Source organism: Protomyctophum parallelum (assembly GCF_964188405.1).
Source record: "Protomyctophum parallelum genome assembly, chromosome: 12".
In the NCBI taxonomy this organism is placed as follows: domain Eukaryota; kingdom Metazoa; phylum Chordata; class Actinopteri; order Myctophiformes; family Myctophidae; genus Protomyctophum; species Protomyctophum parallelum.
In genome coordinates, this window is record NC_139712.1 from 37,273,980 (window position 1) to 37,289,740 (window position 15,761).

A 15,761-nucleotide genomic window follows, 5' to 3' on the forward strand; every position below is an offset into this window, starting at 1 on the left:
CAGGGACTACAGATGAAATTTAGCTTTGGCTAACTCTGGCCCATTTACATTGATGTGAAAACTGACATGTTGATTAATGAGCGTTGTCCCTGTCAAATAAATAAATAAAATCTGTCATTAAATTATTATATTTTTTAGCGATTATCTTAGTTTTAAGGGTAACTGTTGCATAATTGCAATAGTACACAAGGGTGTTATTTATAATGCACGCATGCGATGCTGCAGGAACTCGACGAGTTCCGAAAGGCAGCGCAGAAGTGTGCAGAAGTCTTGTGTAATATTGCTTAATTGAACTCCACCCAAACAAGCACTTATAGGAGTTGAGGCATTACATTTAGTTTGACTTGGTTCCACAGATCCGATCTACAAGCTCACAACGAATCACTTTGTGAGGCATTGTGAGCTTGATCAGTTATTTTCACAATGGTCTCTTTTCTTTCTTACGTTAAACGTCCTTAAATTGTCACTTTACTGTCATCTGGGGACCCCCAAAAAATCATGTGGGGATCCCCCCGACCCACATGTTCAGAACCACTGCTTCAGCTAAGCCCTATTTTATATTTCATCGTATGACAGCATTGTGCTAAAGTAGCATATTTCTGTATTAACAAGAGCTAGCAACTAGATAATATCTACGTTGGGTCCATTGGAACACTTGGACCTGGAAGGGTTCTGCATGGCAGTTACATTACTGTTGTCTGATGTAGAAAAGATTGAAGCACACATACCGTATGCAAACAGGTGTAAGTGAAAAGATAATTAGGTGGTTTTATCCCACATTTCTTTGTTGAATTCCTTAAGTAAACATGGAGTCTATTGTGTGTGTGACTATGTCGTGGAATGTATTTGAAGCTCTGTTGTCATGTTATTACTTATGATATTGTGACTTGCATTAAAGTCTGATATGGTTTTCGGACTGGTATAATTATGCCGTTTGTCGTCTTGGATCCGTCAAAGGCAGATTTCTACATTCTGACAATATAGTTTATAGTCTGTTTTATAGGCCTATACTTAGGCCTACCTATAACCGCTTGTTATTAAAGCATCTGGGCCATTTTAGATTTTAGCGTTAATTTTAGCTATTCAAAATGAGAGCTTCTACATCTGCTATTTTTGCAAAATCTTGAAAGCGTGAGAACTACCGATTTAGAAGGTATTTGTAGAAATCGGCCTCAGGGTTAAATTGAAGACATTATCTGCACTTCAAAGGTTCCAGCAGTACACAATTTTGATTATATCATAGCACGTTTCATTGATTGAATATTTATAATTGTTTGCAATTAGTACAGAGGTACGATTTACAATGATTGTTAAAAAGGATAACACAAAAAGCCCTAGGGGCTTGTGTGCATTGTGGTCCTGTGTATTTGAAGTTCATGCTACGATAGCTCCGTAGTCAAAGGTTAAGCCAAAGGGTTCCACATGTGCAAACACGTTGATTTAACCCCCTATTCCACTGCTCCCGCTAGAAAATCTCATTGTCAGTGTTAATTATTGAGAGTGGTTTGAGAATCAGTCGGGTGAAATTTGTCAGGCCAACATAATGCTCTCTTTGTGCAAACAATTTGATCTGGAATTTCAGCAATGCCTGCGTGACACACATGACATGACATGACTTGGACACTGCGGCCGGACCATCTCTTGACTGCAGATTGGAATACTCTCGAGACCGCAAAAAAATTCTCAGTCCCTCCAATGGTTTGTTTACTTCCAATATGTGCACGTACACACACAAAACTAATGCCTCCCTTCTGACTGGTTGCTTCCGAGGCATTTGTTCAACCAGCAGTCAGCTGAATCGACACTTATAGCCTTGGTTGTATACCCCCCCCCCCCCCCCACATCAGTGCTTTGAAGACAGAGGTCCAGCCAATTTACCCTGTCAACTTACAATTTGGTATTTAGCAGTGGTGGAAAATGTTCACACATTTTCTTTTTAATAAAAATCTTTTGAAAATATGCAACACATTGTGTTTTCAAATGGCCAAAATGTAGGGCTGAAGTGGTTAATGTATGTTTTGTAATAATAATCAAAATCTACAAAGTAACTAGTAACTAAAGTTTTCAAATAATTATAGTGGAGTAAAAGACAAGTATAACATTTGCCTCTGAGATGTAGTGGAGTGGAAGTAAAAGTACAGAAAAATGTAAACACTCCAGTAAAGATTTTCCCTTTTGAGGGGTGCTAGCCCTCCTAAGCACATCTTTGTGTGTACAGTATGTGTGTCTGTCCGTTAGCACGGAATCGATTACTTTGATTGGCTGAGCACGGAATGGGATGTATGATGAGAGCGCCCCTCACTTCACGAGTGTCGATCTTCTTTTTTACTTTCTTTAACTCTATAGTATATACAGTATATATGATGATTTCCTTTTTGAGGGGACCCTCCTATGTCCAGCTTTGTGCCTCTGTGTGTACCAAATTTGAGATTAGTTGATTGGCTGAGCATGGAATTTGATGTATTATGATGTATGACAATAAGAACGCCCCTCACCCTCACTTCACACAAGTGTGATTGTTTTCATAGAAGTGTTTATTTGTACATCTTTAAATGTTCTGATGAATTGAAAATGGACCCTGATGTAAACAAGGCTTAGTACTTTTCTGGTTTCATCCTTGTAGCAGTTTTTTTATTGACTTCGTTTGAAATGTAGTCCATTCTAAATACTGTTAATAAAATCTTCAAAGGAAAAATACCTCAAAGTTGTACTTAAGTACAGTACTTGAGTAAATGTACGTAGTTACTTTACACCCCTGGTATTTAGCAGACGCAGCATGACTTATCACAGAGCGCAGGCTGTCCCTAGATAGTCTGAGGCAGTCTGACAACAACTCATGGTCATAGTAGAACATGACACTCCACTGCAGGCGCGGCAAAAGGGTGTGTGTCTGAAAAACACTGTGGCTGTAACCTAAAGCACAGTGTATGGCCTCCGAGCTAAGCCTGTAGTCTTTAGCCTGTAGAGTTTGTTGCCATTGACCGTGGTTACATCACCAATGGGTGGGCATTCTCTTCCGTACATTAAGCTGCTCAACAATAGAGCTGGCCCCCAAAAGCATGTTGTGTGGGGCCTGTGTGCGCACTGAAGTCCTGTTTGTTGATGTTGTCTTTTAAATGAGTGTATGATAGTGTGTGAGTGGGTCGGGTTGTCTGATGATACGCAAAGTTGTGTAAGTGAAAATAAGGTCTAGAAATTGGCGACTTATATGAGGCAAGAGAATCAAAGCTGGCCTAGACTGCATCAAAGTATTGCAGTAACCAGATCTCCATGGAATGTGTGTGGTTTGCCAGAGAATGAGTATTCAGCAGACAACAACAAAATGGCAGAGAGATTATATCTTTGCAGTCCTTAAGGGGCTCTCGAGGTTTCATACTTTAACGTGACACTCATGTTTTTGTTCTATCCGACTGTTACACTTACAAATCTGTTCCATATCTGTTCCATGGCAGTGAAAAGTGGTCACTGGTCACATGTTCAGTTCTGTCTTTGATATGTCAGCTAAAGTGTGGTGGCGGCAAAATAGGAAAATTAATAATAAAACTACTACAAACCTTATTATCAAACAAGGTTATGCTGATCAAAGAGTGTACTCAATGAGTCTCTGAAAGCCACATGTTTTGAGTTGCCCTTCAGAGACCCACACTAACTGAAAGTCTGCCACTGAACAAGAGCATGGTAAAATATGGTATCTGGGTCCCTCACAGATGAACAAGCTACCCACAAAGACACAGACTTCCTGTAGATAAGATAGAAAAGTCTGGGAGTCCCCTTGCAATAATACTGGTGCCAATAGATTAGCTAATATGTAGCATACCTTAGTCCTTTTCCAGGGCCCAACTGCTGGTGGAATTGTAAGGTGTACTTTATTATTGCCCAATTGTACAAACATGTTAAAGGCTGTGGCCAACTGTTCTATATGGTTTAAATGCTTTTATCTAACCTTTATATTTTACCACTACTTGTGGCATAAACATCACCACCTGAGAATAATTTGTCTCGACTCCCGTTTATTTGCCTCGTCAATTATTGATTGATCCAGAATCCCACAACAGCATCTTTGAAGCCTAATGTTACATGATACAATCAATTATAGCACTTGTTGATCCTTTGAAAAACAGAATTCAGGAACGACATTAACCTTGGAGTCTCTCCCACCAGTTTCCATCGATGACATCGACTCGGTGCGCAAAGGCCGTCAGTCTGAAGGCCTCCAGAAGTACACAGAGTCCAGTGTGGAGGATCGCTGCTTCTCCATCATCTTTAAGGGCCGCAAGAAGAACCTGGACCTGTTGGCGGCCACCGGCGAGGAGGCAAAGCAGTGGGTGAATGGCCTGGAGAAGATCATAGTTAACCTGCGCAACCTCAACCACCAACAGAAGAGCGAGCAGTATCCTTTAAAACGCACAGATGCATGAGAAAAATTAAATGCATAGAACAGAAGATTTCCATTCACAGCAACACTGTGCTTCCTTGGAAAACACTGGCAGGAGGTAATCAATCCATGGGGGGCCTCTGTGATGCCTTCGTTCAATATGAAGATGTATCAGTTTTTAATATATGTAGCAAAAGCAAAATAGGTGGCTGCGAGGGCATCTCTAGTACATACTGTACTAACTATGTTAACATGCACACTCCAGGAAATATTCCAAACAGCATTTCTGAGAGAACACATACTGTAAGTGTACAACTCTTAAGATCTCAAATCATCAGTTTGTTATTACTGTATGTTACCTTTATTGTTTTGTCAAATCTAATGAAAACCGGCTACTGTATAAAGCAGGACTGGGTTTACATGTATGAATTGAGCAGGAAGTAGCATAGCGGCAAATCCTTACATGGTAATGTCAGCTGGATCTTCAACTGCATGCGGAAAGCGGACAAGAATGAGGACAACAAGATGACGCTGAAGGAGCTGAAGCATTTCTTGCGACAAATTAACGTTGAGGTGGCCGACACCTATGCTGAGGAGCTTTTTGCTGTGAGTCTGTCTTTACTCATCACCGACAGAATATTTCATCATGACGTAATTCAGAATCACAGTCAGAATCTGGTTTATTTGTCACACCACAGCTTTACAGGGTGTACAATGTACATCAATCAGTGGGTGACATCTTTTTAGTTGTTACGCAAGCTCCATTTCATCATTTTCCAGGAAAAGAATGGGAAAGGGGGAAAATATATCCATTCTACATATATACACATAGTATAATCAGCAGCAGGTATAGACATGAGGCCGTTAAACATAAGGTGCAAAAGACATGCCAAAACATCGGTAGGTCCACATAGCAGAACGTAGGCCTATGGACATGAGGTTAGACATGCTGTAAGGTGCAAAAAGGTAGCAGCACAATGGCAGATCCACATACAGCGAAAACTTCACAGGTAGCAGATCAATCCACATGGTAGATCCACAAAGGAAAAGAAGTAGAACCATCTACACACCAAAGGAAGGTGTTCCATAAAGACGATCATCCCAATGCTCAGTTCATAATCCCAACTATTGATCGATTTTGATTGACTGTCTCGCAATTATCACCTCCCATAGAAATGTGACACGTCCCACTCCGGCGCCTTGGAAGGCTCCGAGATCAAGCACTTCTACGACCTGCTGACCTACCGGGAGGAGATAGACGTGATCTACGGGAAGTACGCTCAGACGGAGGGTCAGATGAGCACCAGGGACCTGCTCAACTTCTTGCTCAACGAGCAGAGAGAGCCTCTGAACGTGGAAGATGCCGTCAGGCTGATTGACACGTACGAGATGGATGAAACGGGTAGGACATCTTGGGAGTGTATAGAGTATGTAGATGCTGTCCTGTGGCTTCAGCGTACTTATTGTCACTGTAAGTTTGTACAGTATGTGCAAAACGGTTGCTTTTCCGGAAATGGAAAAGAAGTAACCTGTGTTCCAATTGATTCATTGTAGTTATTAACTAGTCACAAGCTCTTCTTAATACTTTTCATTGGTTCAACAATACACAGACACACTTAACCACTTTTACGTTAATGTAAACAAATAAATAACGCAAAAATAGTGCACAAGCTTTGCTACTTTTTTGTGACACTGTATTATGTCAAAATAAGGCATTAATTTACAGGTGAAACAAAAAGTTGAAATACAGAGATACAAGATAAAAAGTCATGCTCTGCATAGCCATTCAAATTAATCTTATTTCTTTCTTGGCCTTTGTTTTTTAACTTCAGGTATTGTCTTCCCGTTTGGATTTGTATGCTCTGTATTTAATGCTTTTTGCGTTTAAACTTTGTTGTTTTGTTGGTTATCATTTTCATGTCGTGCAGCACTTTGGTCAGCCTTTGGTTGTTTTTTTAAATCTGCTTTATAATTAAAATGTCCAATATCCCTTCTTTACACCTCCTCCTCAGCAAAGCAGAAGAAGCACATGACCAAGGACGGCTTCCTGATGTACCTGAACCAGCATGAGGGTGCCATTCTGAACCCGGCCCACAAGCAGGTGTACCAGGACATGAGTCAGCCCCTCAACCACTACTACATCTCCTCCTCCCACAACACCTACCTGACCGAGGACCAGCTCAAAGGCCCCAGCAGCACCGAAGCCTACATACGGTATGTATACCTTTTACACCCGGGCTTCTCAAAGTGGGGTCCGTGGGGGGGGGGGGGTGGGGGGGCATGAAGAATGTGTTGAGGTAATCAAATATTTTAAACAAAATTGTATACTTTTTTTCACACTAATTTTGAATTGTTACTATTATCTGTTGATATCAGTCCAAGTCATCATACAATATTTGTTATTCTGTAACTTTAAGTACAGTAATAACATTGTTTAAAATTGAAACAAAAATTTATTTTTTGGAAGCCTTGTGTCTTTTGTGATTAGTTTGCAATTACAATCCCTAACCTAGCAAATTGTGCCAACAATTTGTGAAACTCGAATCTGGAGCGTGACCCGTTGGTAAAGATGCTTTCATCTTCCTTTCCTCGCAGGGCCCTGATGAAGAGCTGTCGCTGTGTGGAGCTAGACTGCTGGGACGGACCAAACGGAGAACCCGTCATTTACCACGGTTACACACTCACCTCCAAGGTCCTGTTCAAAGACGTCATCAAGGCCATCAAAGACTACGCCTTCAAAGTACGTGAGGCAGACAACCACCTGTGGCATGTGGACAGGACCTGGCATGCTGCTTAATTAACACCTTTGACTGTCGTTTCCATGGCTGCACTCGTTCATGGGATTACAGTTGAAGCACATTGTTTGTGTACGCTGACTTAACATAAAAACACAAAAGAATGTGCTAAATCTTTGCGCAAATGAGAAAAGTTAAATTAAGATGGGCAAAGATGGCTATAATAGAAATGAAGATGGTTCAAGACGGTTATAAAAAAAAAGGAAAAAAAAGAAAATCTATTAAAAAGAAAGTGGATTCAAGATATTAAATGACATCAAAAGGGTCAAACATCGGGTTCCGCAAAACCAAATGCTGTTCTTGTTCCATTTCCTCAGACCTCGGAGTACCCAGTGATCCTGTCCCTGGAGAACCACTGCAGCCTGGAGCAACAGAAGCTGATGGCCCAGCACATGGGCTCCATCCTGGGCAGTGCTCTCCTCACGCAGCCCGTGGGAGACACCATGCCCGTCCATTTCCCCTCACCTGAGGTAGGTCACACATGCGGTGGCTTTTGCTGAGACATCCTATAGACCAGAGGCAGCTTGAATATAAACATTTTGTGTCTCCCTGGGATCCAAATGTACAAAAATACATTAACCACTTAAGCCCTATTTGATAGTGAAAATAACCAATCTACAATTGTAGACATATATATATATATATATATATATATATATATATATATATATATATATATATATATAATTTCTGCAATTATGCAATAAAATCTGATGGAAAGAAATTTAGGACTCATAGGAATGTGCCATTGCACCGATGTGACACTATGGCAGTCAATTTCCCCTCACCTGATGAGGTAGGTCAGACAGGCGCCTCTTACTGAGACATCCTATAGACTGTTCACAAAGCCTTGGGCCTCTCATTACTCCTCGACCTGAAACAGACACCAAAGATGGACCCAGCCCGTAATTCTAACTCTCAAATTACCAAAATGAACTCAGCCAGTCTGAGGTCTTCCTGTTTTACGTGATGACATCATTATTATTATTAGAATCAGGGCTGATCCTCATTATGCAAACAGAAAACAAACAACTTTAGCCACTTTCACATTATGAACACTGGGAAAAATGCCTGGGGAATCAGGTTAACTATTACACAACTATTACACATTAACTATTCCCACGTAAATATAACACAAGCACAGCCTGAGTGAGATGCGAGGATCTCAATATCTTTCAGAGAACATTGGTCTCTATATACAGCCAAGTGTGCAGTCTGTGCACTACTCGTTGTCTACTGCTTTAGTAAAGAGACGGCTCCACCCGTCAACAATAAAACGTCATCAACACGTCCACGCTGAATGTAAATTCACCGGACTATCACCACATCCGTTCATACAGAGCGGTTTGAGCCAAATCGGACATAACCCGGACTTAAGTCAAGGGTCCTGCCTGCATGAAATCTGTTGCACGTCCGATTCCTACTGATCCGGAAGGTTGCGTTCATACATACAGTCCCTCCGTTTCAACTCTGGAAAACTTCCATAATACAGTGCATGTCTGAAAGTGGCTTTAGACACAGCCAAATTGTTCCAAGTCCATACGTCAAGATGCTGCTGAGTTTGGAGAGACAAACAATAATTTTGGAGGACCCCCTAGACAACGAGTTGCTGCAACTCAAGGGACAATCCTCTAGCGAAATGTATTAGTGAAAATCAGAGAGCACCTTTGAGCAGATGACGAGTCCTTACAAGATGTGTCTCTGGGCTTGAGCAGTGAATGAGAGAACACCTTGTTTGGCTGCAGGGACTGAGTTTCCAAAAATAATTTAATTTACATGGACAGGACTTGGACCAGGTAGGTATGCATGGCAGGGCATGTAATCAGCTGGTCTTGATGTTATTAAATATAAATTTATTTTTCTGAGTATGTGGCAAATTTATTTTGTATTAACTGCACTTTGCCCTGCCACCTCGTTTTTCTTTTTGCGAAATAGTTTTCTGCTTTTAACCTTGTTTTTATCCTTGTCTCACTTATTCTTTCTGTTCTTTAAGCTATTTTCTTCTGTGTTAGTGAGCAGCGGCTAGACCTAGAGGTGTAACTTTCAGTCTTATAACACACGCAGGGGGAGGGACAATAGCATCTGGAATCTTTCTGTGATGTTACGTCATTCTCAGAGATACTACCCATGAGATGAATGCATAGGGCAATATGGCATTCTCTGTATGTGCACTGTATAAAGTGTAATTTAACTCTCATTGGCTGCTGATGAGGTGTGTGTCTGGAAATTACGCCTGCCCCATTTATTAAAATAAATAAAAAGGGAATGTATTTATCATTTAGTGCTCAATGATGAAATATTTCGTAATCAATTTGCTGTTTATGGCCCGTGTATAAAAATGAAACTTCTGTGACATCTTTCCCTGTGCAGGAGCTGAAGGGTCGGTTCTTAATCAAAGGCAAACGGTCGAACAAGCTAGACGCAGCCTTCAACAACAACAGCAGCATAGAGGACGACAGTGTGTCCGAGGAGGACGAGGCTGCGGACTCCAAGGAGAACGGACAGAAAGCCAAGGCTAAGGTGAGTTCTAGTGAGTACGCACTGCAAGATCCCGACCCTTATGGGTACAGTCAATTAAATGTTATTAAAGTGTCAAATCACAACAAGTTGTCTCAAGACACTGTTACATGTAAGCAATTTGTGTTAACGAAAAACGTGGTGTCGGGGGGGGGGGGGGAAGAAAGAGAGAGAGAGAAGGAGAGACCAAGAGGGAGATGCAGGCAAATACAAGTAGTAGCAATAGCAATAAAAATAAATCTAATATTGTCTTAACCCATTTAGGCCAGACGTCGAAATAAAAACATTCGCTCTAATATATATACTGTACATACTCAAAGATTCGTGACGCATTTTTACGTACAAGCAGTGGCGCGCTATGAGCTTGTAGATCTGCCATTTTTCAATAGCTAAATTATAACATGTTTAAAACACCAAAAGGGGTTCCCGCCAAAAATGGGTTAATATAAGATAATATAATTATATAATATGGTATAACAATGATGTTAGATAAGATATAGTGGTATAGTATAAGAATGTTAAGATAATATACAGTGTAGTGGTGGTATAATATAATATGGTAGCAATCCAGTCCAGTACACGGTTGTGCTCTGTGAAGAGGTCTGGTGACTCTGATCCGCAATCAGTTTCTGCAGTTTACAGTACTGGTACATTAAGATGCATCTGTACAGTGTGAGTGTGCACTTTCATTTCAATTATCAACTTTGGTCCACAATGAACCCCAACCAAGAACTACTAAACCAACAATTGCAGCCTAATCCCTGCATCTCTCTCTCTCCTGTGTCCTTGCAGAAATCAAAGATCAAACTCGCCAAAGAACTCTCCGAAATGGTCATCTACTGCAAGAGTGTCCACTTCAATGGATTTGAACACGCTAAGGACAGCCTGGCCTTTTACGAGATGTCCTCCTTTAAGGAGAGCAAAGCTTTGAACCTGGCCGAAACCTCAGGTAAACACTGACTAATCATTGGGGCCTTTTATTTTGATTTAACCTTTATTTAACCAGTAAAAACACATTGAGACAGACATTTATTTTACGAGTGGGAGCTGGCCAAGAGGCAGAAATAAAACTACACATCAGTGGCTTTGTCACAATAAGCATTGACAGATAGATGCTGACGAAGACCTTGTAGGTCGAAACGCGTTGGTCATTTTCTGTTGCCTTGCTCATAAATAAATCATATTTATATTTTTTCACCAAAGCAGTACCACCTTGGAGAAAAAATACAACCCTTTTTGTCTATAATCCTACCTGTATCACCAAAGAGCACCCATCTATAGCTATTTCTCTATTTTTAAGCATTGGCATCGTTCAGCCTATGGCATAATCAATAGGCCTGTTCACAAAGGAGATTGTGTGCAGAGAAGGTAAAAACATCCACACTCTGGTTTAAAGCTCCCAAAACATATTTTATTTAATCGGGCAAATATGATATTTGCCTGATGAAGACCAAGAACATTGAAACGTTGCGCCAATAATAATGGGAGCTTTGAACCAGTGTGCAGATGTTTTACCATTGCAATACATTTTAGATATAGCCATAATCCTTTCCATGCTAAAAATCTTTCATATACATTTTCAAGCATAAAGTAGCAGATCCACAAGCTTACAGTGCATCGTGATGTGACACGCTGTGAGCTTAAGTAGATTGGCTATGTATAAAGCTAAGTAGGCTACTATATTATTTACTATGGCCTAGTTTTGCCATAGAATATTATCTATTTTGATGAATAGCCATTGTCAGTAATTTCTTTGTATATTTAAGTTCCTTCTTTGTCGATGCTATTTTTGAACATTTTAGCAAAATCTTGAAAGTGTGAGAACTACTGATCTAGAAGGCATTTGTAAAATGGGCCTCAGGTCTTAATATGTTCACTGTATTCCCCTCGGTGTGCTACCACAGCCACAGCCTACATCCATCACAACATGGACAAGCTCAGCAGAATCTACCCTGCAGGCTCCAGGACCGACTCCTCCAACTACAACCCTGTGCCCATGTGGAACGCTGGCTGCCAGATAGGTACAGTACCCTGCACGCCTCATATTCACAAGCTCCTACTACACTCTCAAGGTTCTAGATCAGGGGTCTTCAATGTTTTCCCTTAGGGAACCCCACTACATATTGTAGAAAATGATGCTGCAGATTGAACTTTTGAACACTGTCTCCATCTGGTGGCGTTTCTGGAAATCACACGCATCATGAACGAAATATTCTTCGCTGTGATTGATCAGAATACAAACTACAAAGCAGTCAACGTCACCTGAGCTCATCTGAAAATGTTCAGTCGTTTAACTTTTAAAAGTGCTCTGCTCTGAAAAACAAACAAAACAACAAGAAGTAGCTGCGTGTAGTGCCTTTAAAGATTGGCTGTATTCTGAGCGCCTTGCGGCTGGATCCCATATGCATATGAGTTCTATGTAAAAGAGGCGGTGGCACTGTGGCAGTTGTGGAAAAACATAGTGAGCATGTCATAGTAAGGTGCGCTTCTGTATTAAGAGAACATACTACAGAGTACAGACTGCCTCTGTCATTACATCCACGACCTTCCCATTCTCTGTTATTAGTGGCCCTCAACTTCCAGACGGCCTCCAAGGAGATGGACCTGAATCAGGGTCGGTTTATGCCCAATGCCATGAGTGGCTACTTTCTGAAGCCTGACTTCCTGAGAGACCTGGCCTCTCAGTTCAATCCGAACGCACTGGGCAAAGGGCCCTGGTTGAAGAAGAAAGTCCTCCACATCATGGTGAGCGAGCTTTCCAAATCATACTTTTTACAATGATACCATTTTACAAGTTAAACTGTGCAGGCTTACAGAGTGAATTATCTTTTCGAGCAATGCAAGCAGATCATTGTTCCAACCACAGAAATGCACTTAAAGAGTATATAGCCTAGACTCTGTTTGAGTTTCGTTAACTTAAGTTAAGATGAGGAATGTTTTGTTATATGAATTTGGTTGTTGAAATGCACAATTGAATGGGCGTGCATGTTTATGTGTATCAATACAAAAGGTGATCTCAGCCCAGCAGCTGCCTAAAGTCAACAAGGACAAGCACAAGTCCATTGTGGACCCCCTGGTCAGAGTAGAGCTCTATGGCGTTCCAGCAGACACCAACACCAAGGAAACGCACCATATTGACAACAATGGTAAGTGTATACACGCGCGCGCATACACACGCACACACATGCACACACACAGGACTGACACTTGTTTTTATTCTGCAGGATTCAACCCTATGTGGAATGAGAACTTCCAGTTTGACATCCATGTCCCAGAACTAGTCATGGTGCGATTTGTGGTGGAAGACTATGACACGACATCCCAGAATGATCTCATAGGTCAATACTGTCTACCTCTCACCAGCATACAGAACGGTAAGGAAGGCTATGGCCTCACTCACACCACAAGACACACGCAAGACACAGTTGTGTCTTCTGTGTGTCATGGCCGCCTCAATGCATCCAATGGAAGTCACATGGTTTCACCAAACATTGCAGTACAACTAAGCTCAAGCTTGGATTTGGAAGGGGAAATAACTCAGAGAGGGGGTGAAAATACATCAAAATGTATTTTGTTACAAATTAGCAAAACCTTTCCAAAAGCCTTAAACGAAGAAACGATGGAAACATTATTTTAATAAATAAAACTGCTTACCGCAGCAAACACTGTAGATCTCAAGACCCTGATGTTAGATAGGAGAGTGTGGAGGGCGGCGATTCAGCACTCCCGAGTTGGTGTTGGCTAGACCGCACTCTCGCATCGTATCACAACAAATACAAATATCCACATTTCGACCAGACAAAGGTCTTCCTCTGGGAGTAACACAAACAGGAATGAACCTCACCTAGGCTCTAGGGGAGGACACACAGGTGAACTCCACTCAACTTGGAAGAGGTGTGTTTTCAATCAGGGTGCCCTAACTAGGGAGGGGCAGGCAAGGATCATGCATTGACAATTGACCTTATGCGCACCGCTGCCATCTTGCCAGCAAGGTGCTAACTAGGTGCAACTTCCCATTGACAGCCCATTCATCCAACAGAAAAGTCTTATAAAATTGTATTAAACAACGTCAAACTCACCAACATTGCAGCTGTACGGAAAGCTTGAATTATCCTCTTTCAATCTGTAACATTTTTGTTTCATAAAAATCCACTGTAGACATGTTATGAGCTACTTCCTGTCAAGAAATTCTGCGCAGGTTATTTTTTTTCTAAGTGTCTCGGAGTGCTCGTTGGATATCACTCAACAGCCCTGCGTACCACCTGTTTTGAATTTGCACATAATGCAGGAGGCAGCAGGAGGTTGCTTTACTAAAAACGAGTGCTTCCAAACTCGAATACTTAGGAAAGAAATAAAAAAAAGTAGCTCATAACATATCTACAGTGAAACAAAAACATTTGTACATTTTCTGTACATTTTGAACGCCAAACTTTTACTTGCAACAGAATGTTTCTACATCGACATTGCAGTATTGATACTTTTACTCAAGTGCTTTTTCCACCACTGTATTATTATACAGTATGCTGAAGTGCGTTTCACAGGCTTATTTAAACTCTCATCCTGTTATGTTCAGGATATCGCCATGTCCCTCTGCACACCAAGAGAGGCGACGTCATCTCGTCCGCTGGAATCTTTGTTCATCTCATGGTCCTGGACGCCCCGTAGGCTACTCTACTGTACAGCACAGGGCATGTACAGTATGGAAACCTCCATGCCAAAGACAGCATTGTGGGACCATAAAGAAATGTTCAAGCCAAGTCAAACTCTTCTTGACAATGTATTCCAAAGCTTATGTTTTCTTGTTATTTTGTCATTCACCAATCTCGACTGTTGACTTACATTATTTGACTGTTATTATAGCCTTTTGAAATGAGTTACCGGTATGTGGTATGTGTAGTTGAGAGGTTGAGAGATATTTAAAAAAATATACATTTGTTATATTTGTTAGATCGATGGCAAATTGTTAGCCTCATAGCATAATTCATTTTTGGGTTAAATTGACATTTCTGCCTAACTCTACTGTCCCAACACTGCTACTTCATTGTGCCTCAGCCTATCAGAATGTTTGTTACATTCAAGTCAACCTTTTGACAATAAGGCAGGGTGAGCCGGAGCCCACTGTGTTAGGCAGAAATAAAGACAATTAAACAAAAACATTTTTTTTTATCATGATTGCCTAATTAAGTCAAAAGAGCAAAGAGCAAATAAAAAAATGCTCTTAAAAATATGACTTAGGTAATTATGCTATGAGGCTAACACAATGTAGAAAGTATAAGTAATGTCGTAGTATTGTAAGTAGAAAAGGTCAGCAGATTTGGATACATGGTAGTTTTTGAGAGGTAAACGAGGCTTATAGGTTTGTAGGATGTTGTATTTGCCCCTAATATTCAAAGTATTTGCTTATGGAAACATAATGATTTGTCAAGCAAACCAACAAGCACTAGTTTAAGAACCTTTTTTTGTTTTTATGGTTTTGTTTATACAACTTGCTTTTTAATTAAGTAATTTAAACTTTCTAAAATGTGCTGATTTGTAAAACTTGTATGCCTCAATATGGTTCATCACTGGAGTTATATTTTTGTCAAGCACTACAGTATGTTGTATGAATGCTATTGTATTCTCATTGAGAGCAGACTACTTTGAGTGTGCATGTGATTGTGTGTGTTTTCATTTTGATTGCACAGTATATTGCTGAGCAATGTGCAAAATATAATTTTGCAAATGTGATATTCAAACTTTTGTTTTGCAACGGTTCCATAATTCTTTTGTTGTTGACTGTTGATATGAAGTGCATATCAAGTCATTTTCAACGTGACTTTCTACTTAACATATTGTAACTTAATTTGCTCCAAGTATTTTACTCAAATTTCATTGCTTTTTTATCATATCAAAATATTTTCAAGCAAATATGTTACAAGAGAAATGTTGAACAGAAATGGGTTTATGTTCCATGTCAGGTTCTTGACCAGGATGGCAATGCTTTCAATGTGTCATTTAACTTAACTGCATTTGCACTAGCATTCAAATAAAGTAATGACAAGACACAACCCAAACTCTTGGTTAATTTATTCATG

General features: G+C 40.5%; 1 protein-coding gene across 3 annotated transcripts in view; it reads left to right on the top strand.

Annotated features, from left to right (window-relative positions):
• plcd1a (phospholipase C, delta 1a) overlaps window positions 1–15,747 on the top strand; it is a 36,008-nt gene extending 20,261 nt beyond the window's left edge. For 2 of the 3 annotated variants that reach the window (XM_083778440.1, XM_083778441.1), the window contains 13 exons: window positions 4,162–4,390; window positions 4,852–4,981; window positions 5,549–5,777; window positions 6,388–6,589; window positions 6,971–7,115; window positions 7,488–7,640; window positions 9,541–9,690; window positions 10,480–10,636; window positions 11,592–11,708; window positions 12,254–12,432; window positions 12,698–12,833; window positions 12,912–13,061; window positions 14,261–15,747. In XM_083778440.1, the coding sequence (XP_083634566.1) occupies window positions 4,162–4,390; window positions 4,852–4,981; window positions 5,549–5,777; window positions 6,388–6,589; window positions 6,971–7,115; window positions 7,488–7,640; window positions 9,541–9,690; window positions 10,480–10,636; window positions 11,592–11,708; window positions 12,254–12,432; window positions 12,698–12,833; window positions 12,912–13,061; window positions 14,261–14,352 (2,069 nt within the window). In that variant the 3' untranslated portion in view covers window positions 14,353–15,747. The remainder of the gene's footprint in view (window positions 1–4,161; window positions 4,391–4,851; window positions 4,982–5,548; window positions 5,778–6,387; window positions 6,590–6,970; window positions 7,116–7,487; window positions 7,641–9,540; window positions 9,691–10,479; window positions 10,637–11,591; window positions 11,709–12,253; window positions 12,433–12,697; window positions 12,834–12,911; window positions 13,062–14,260) is intronic. The other variant, XM_083778442.1, reaches the window with a different exon arrangement.
• Window positions 15,748–15,761: the final 14 nt, after the last annotated feature.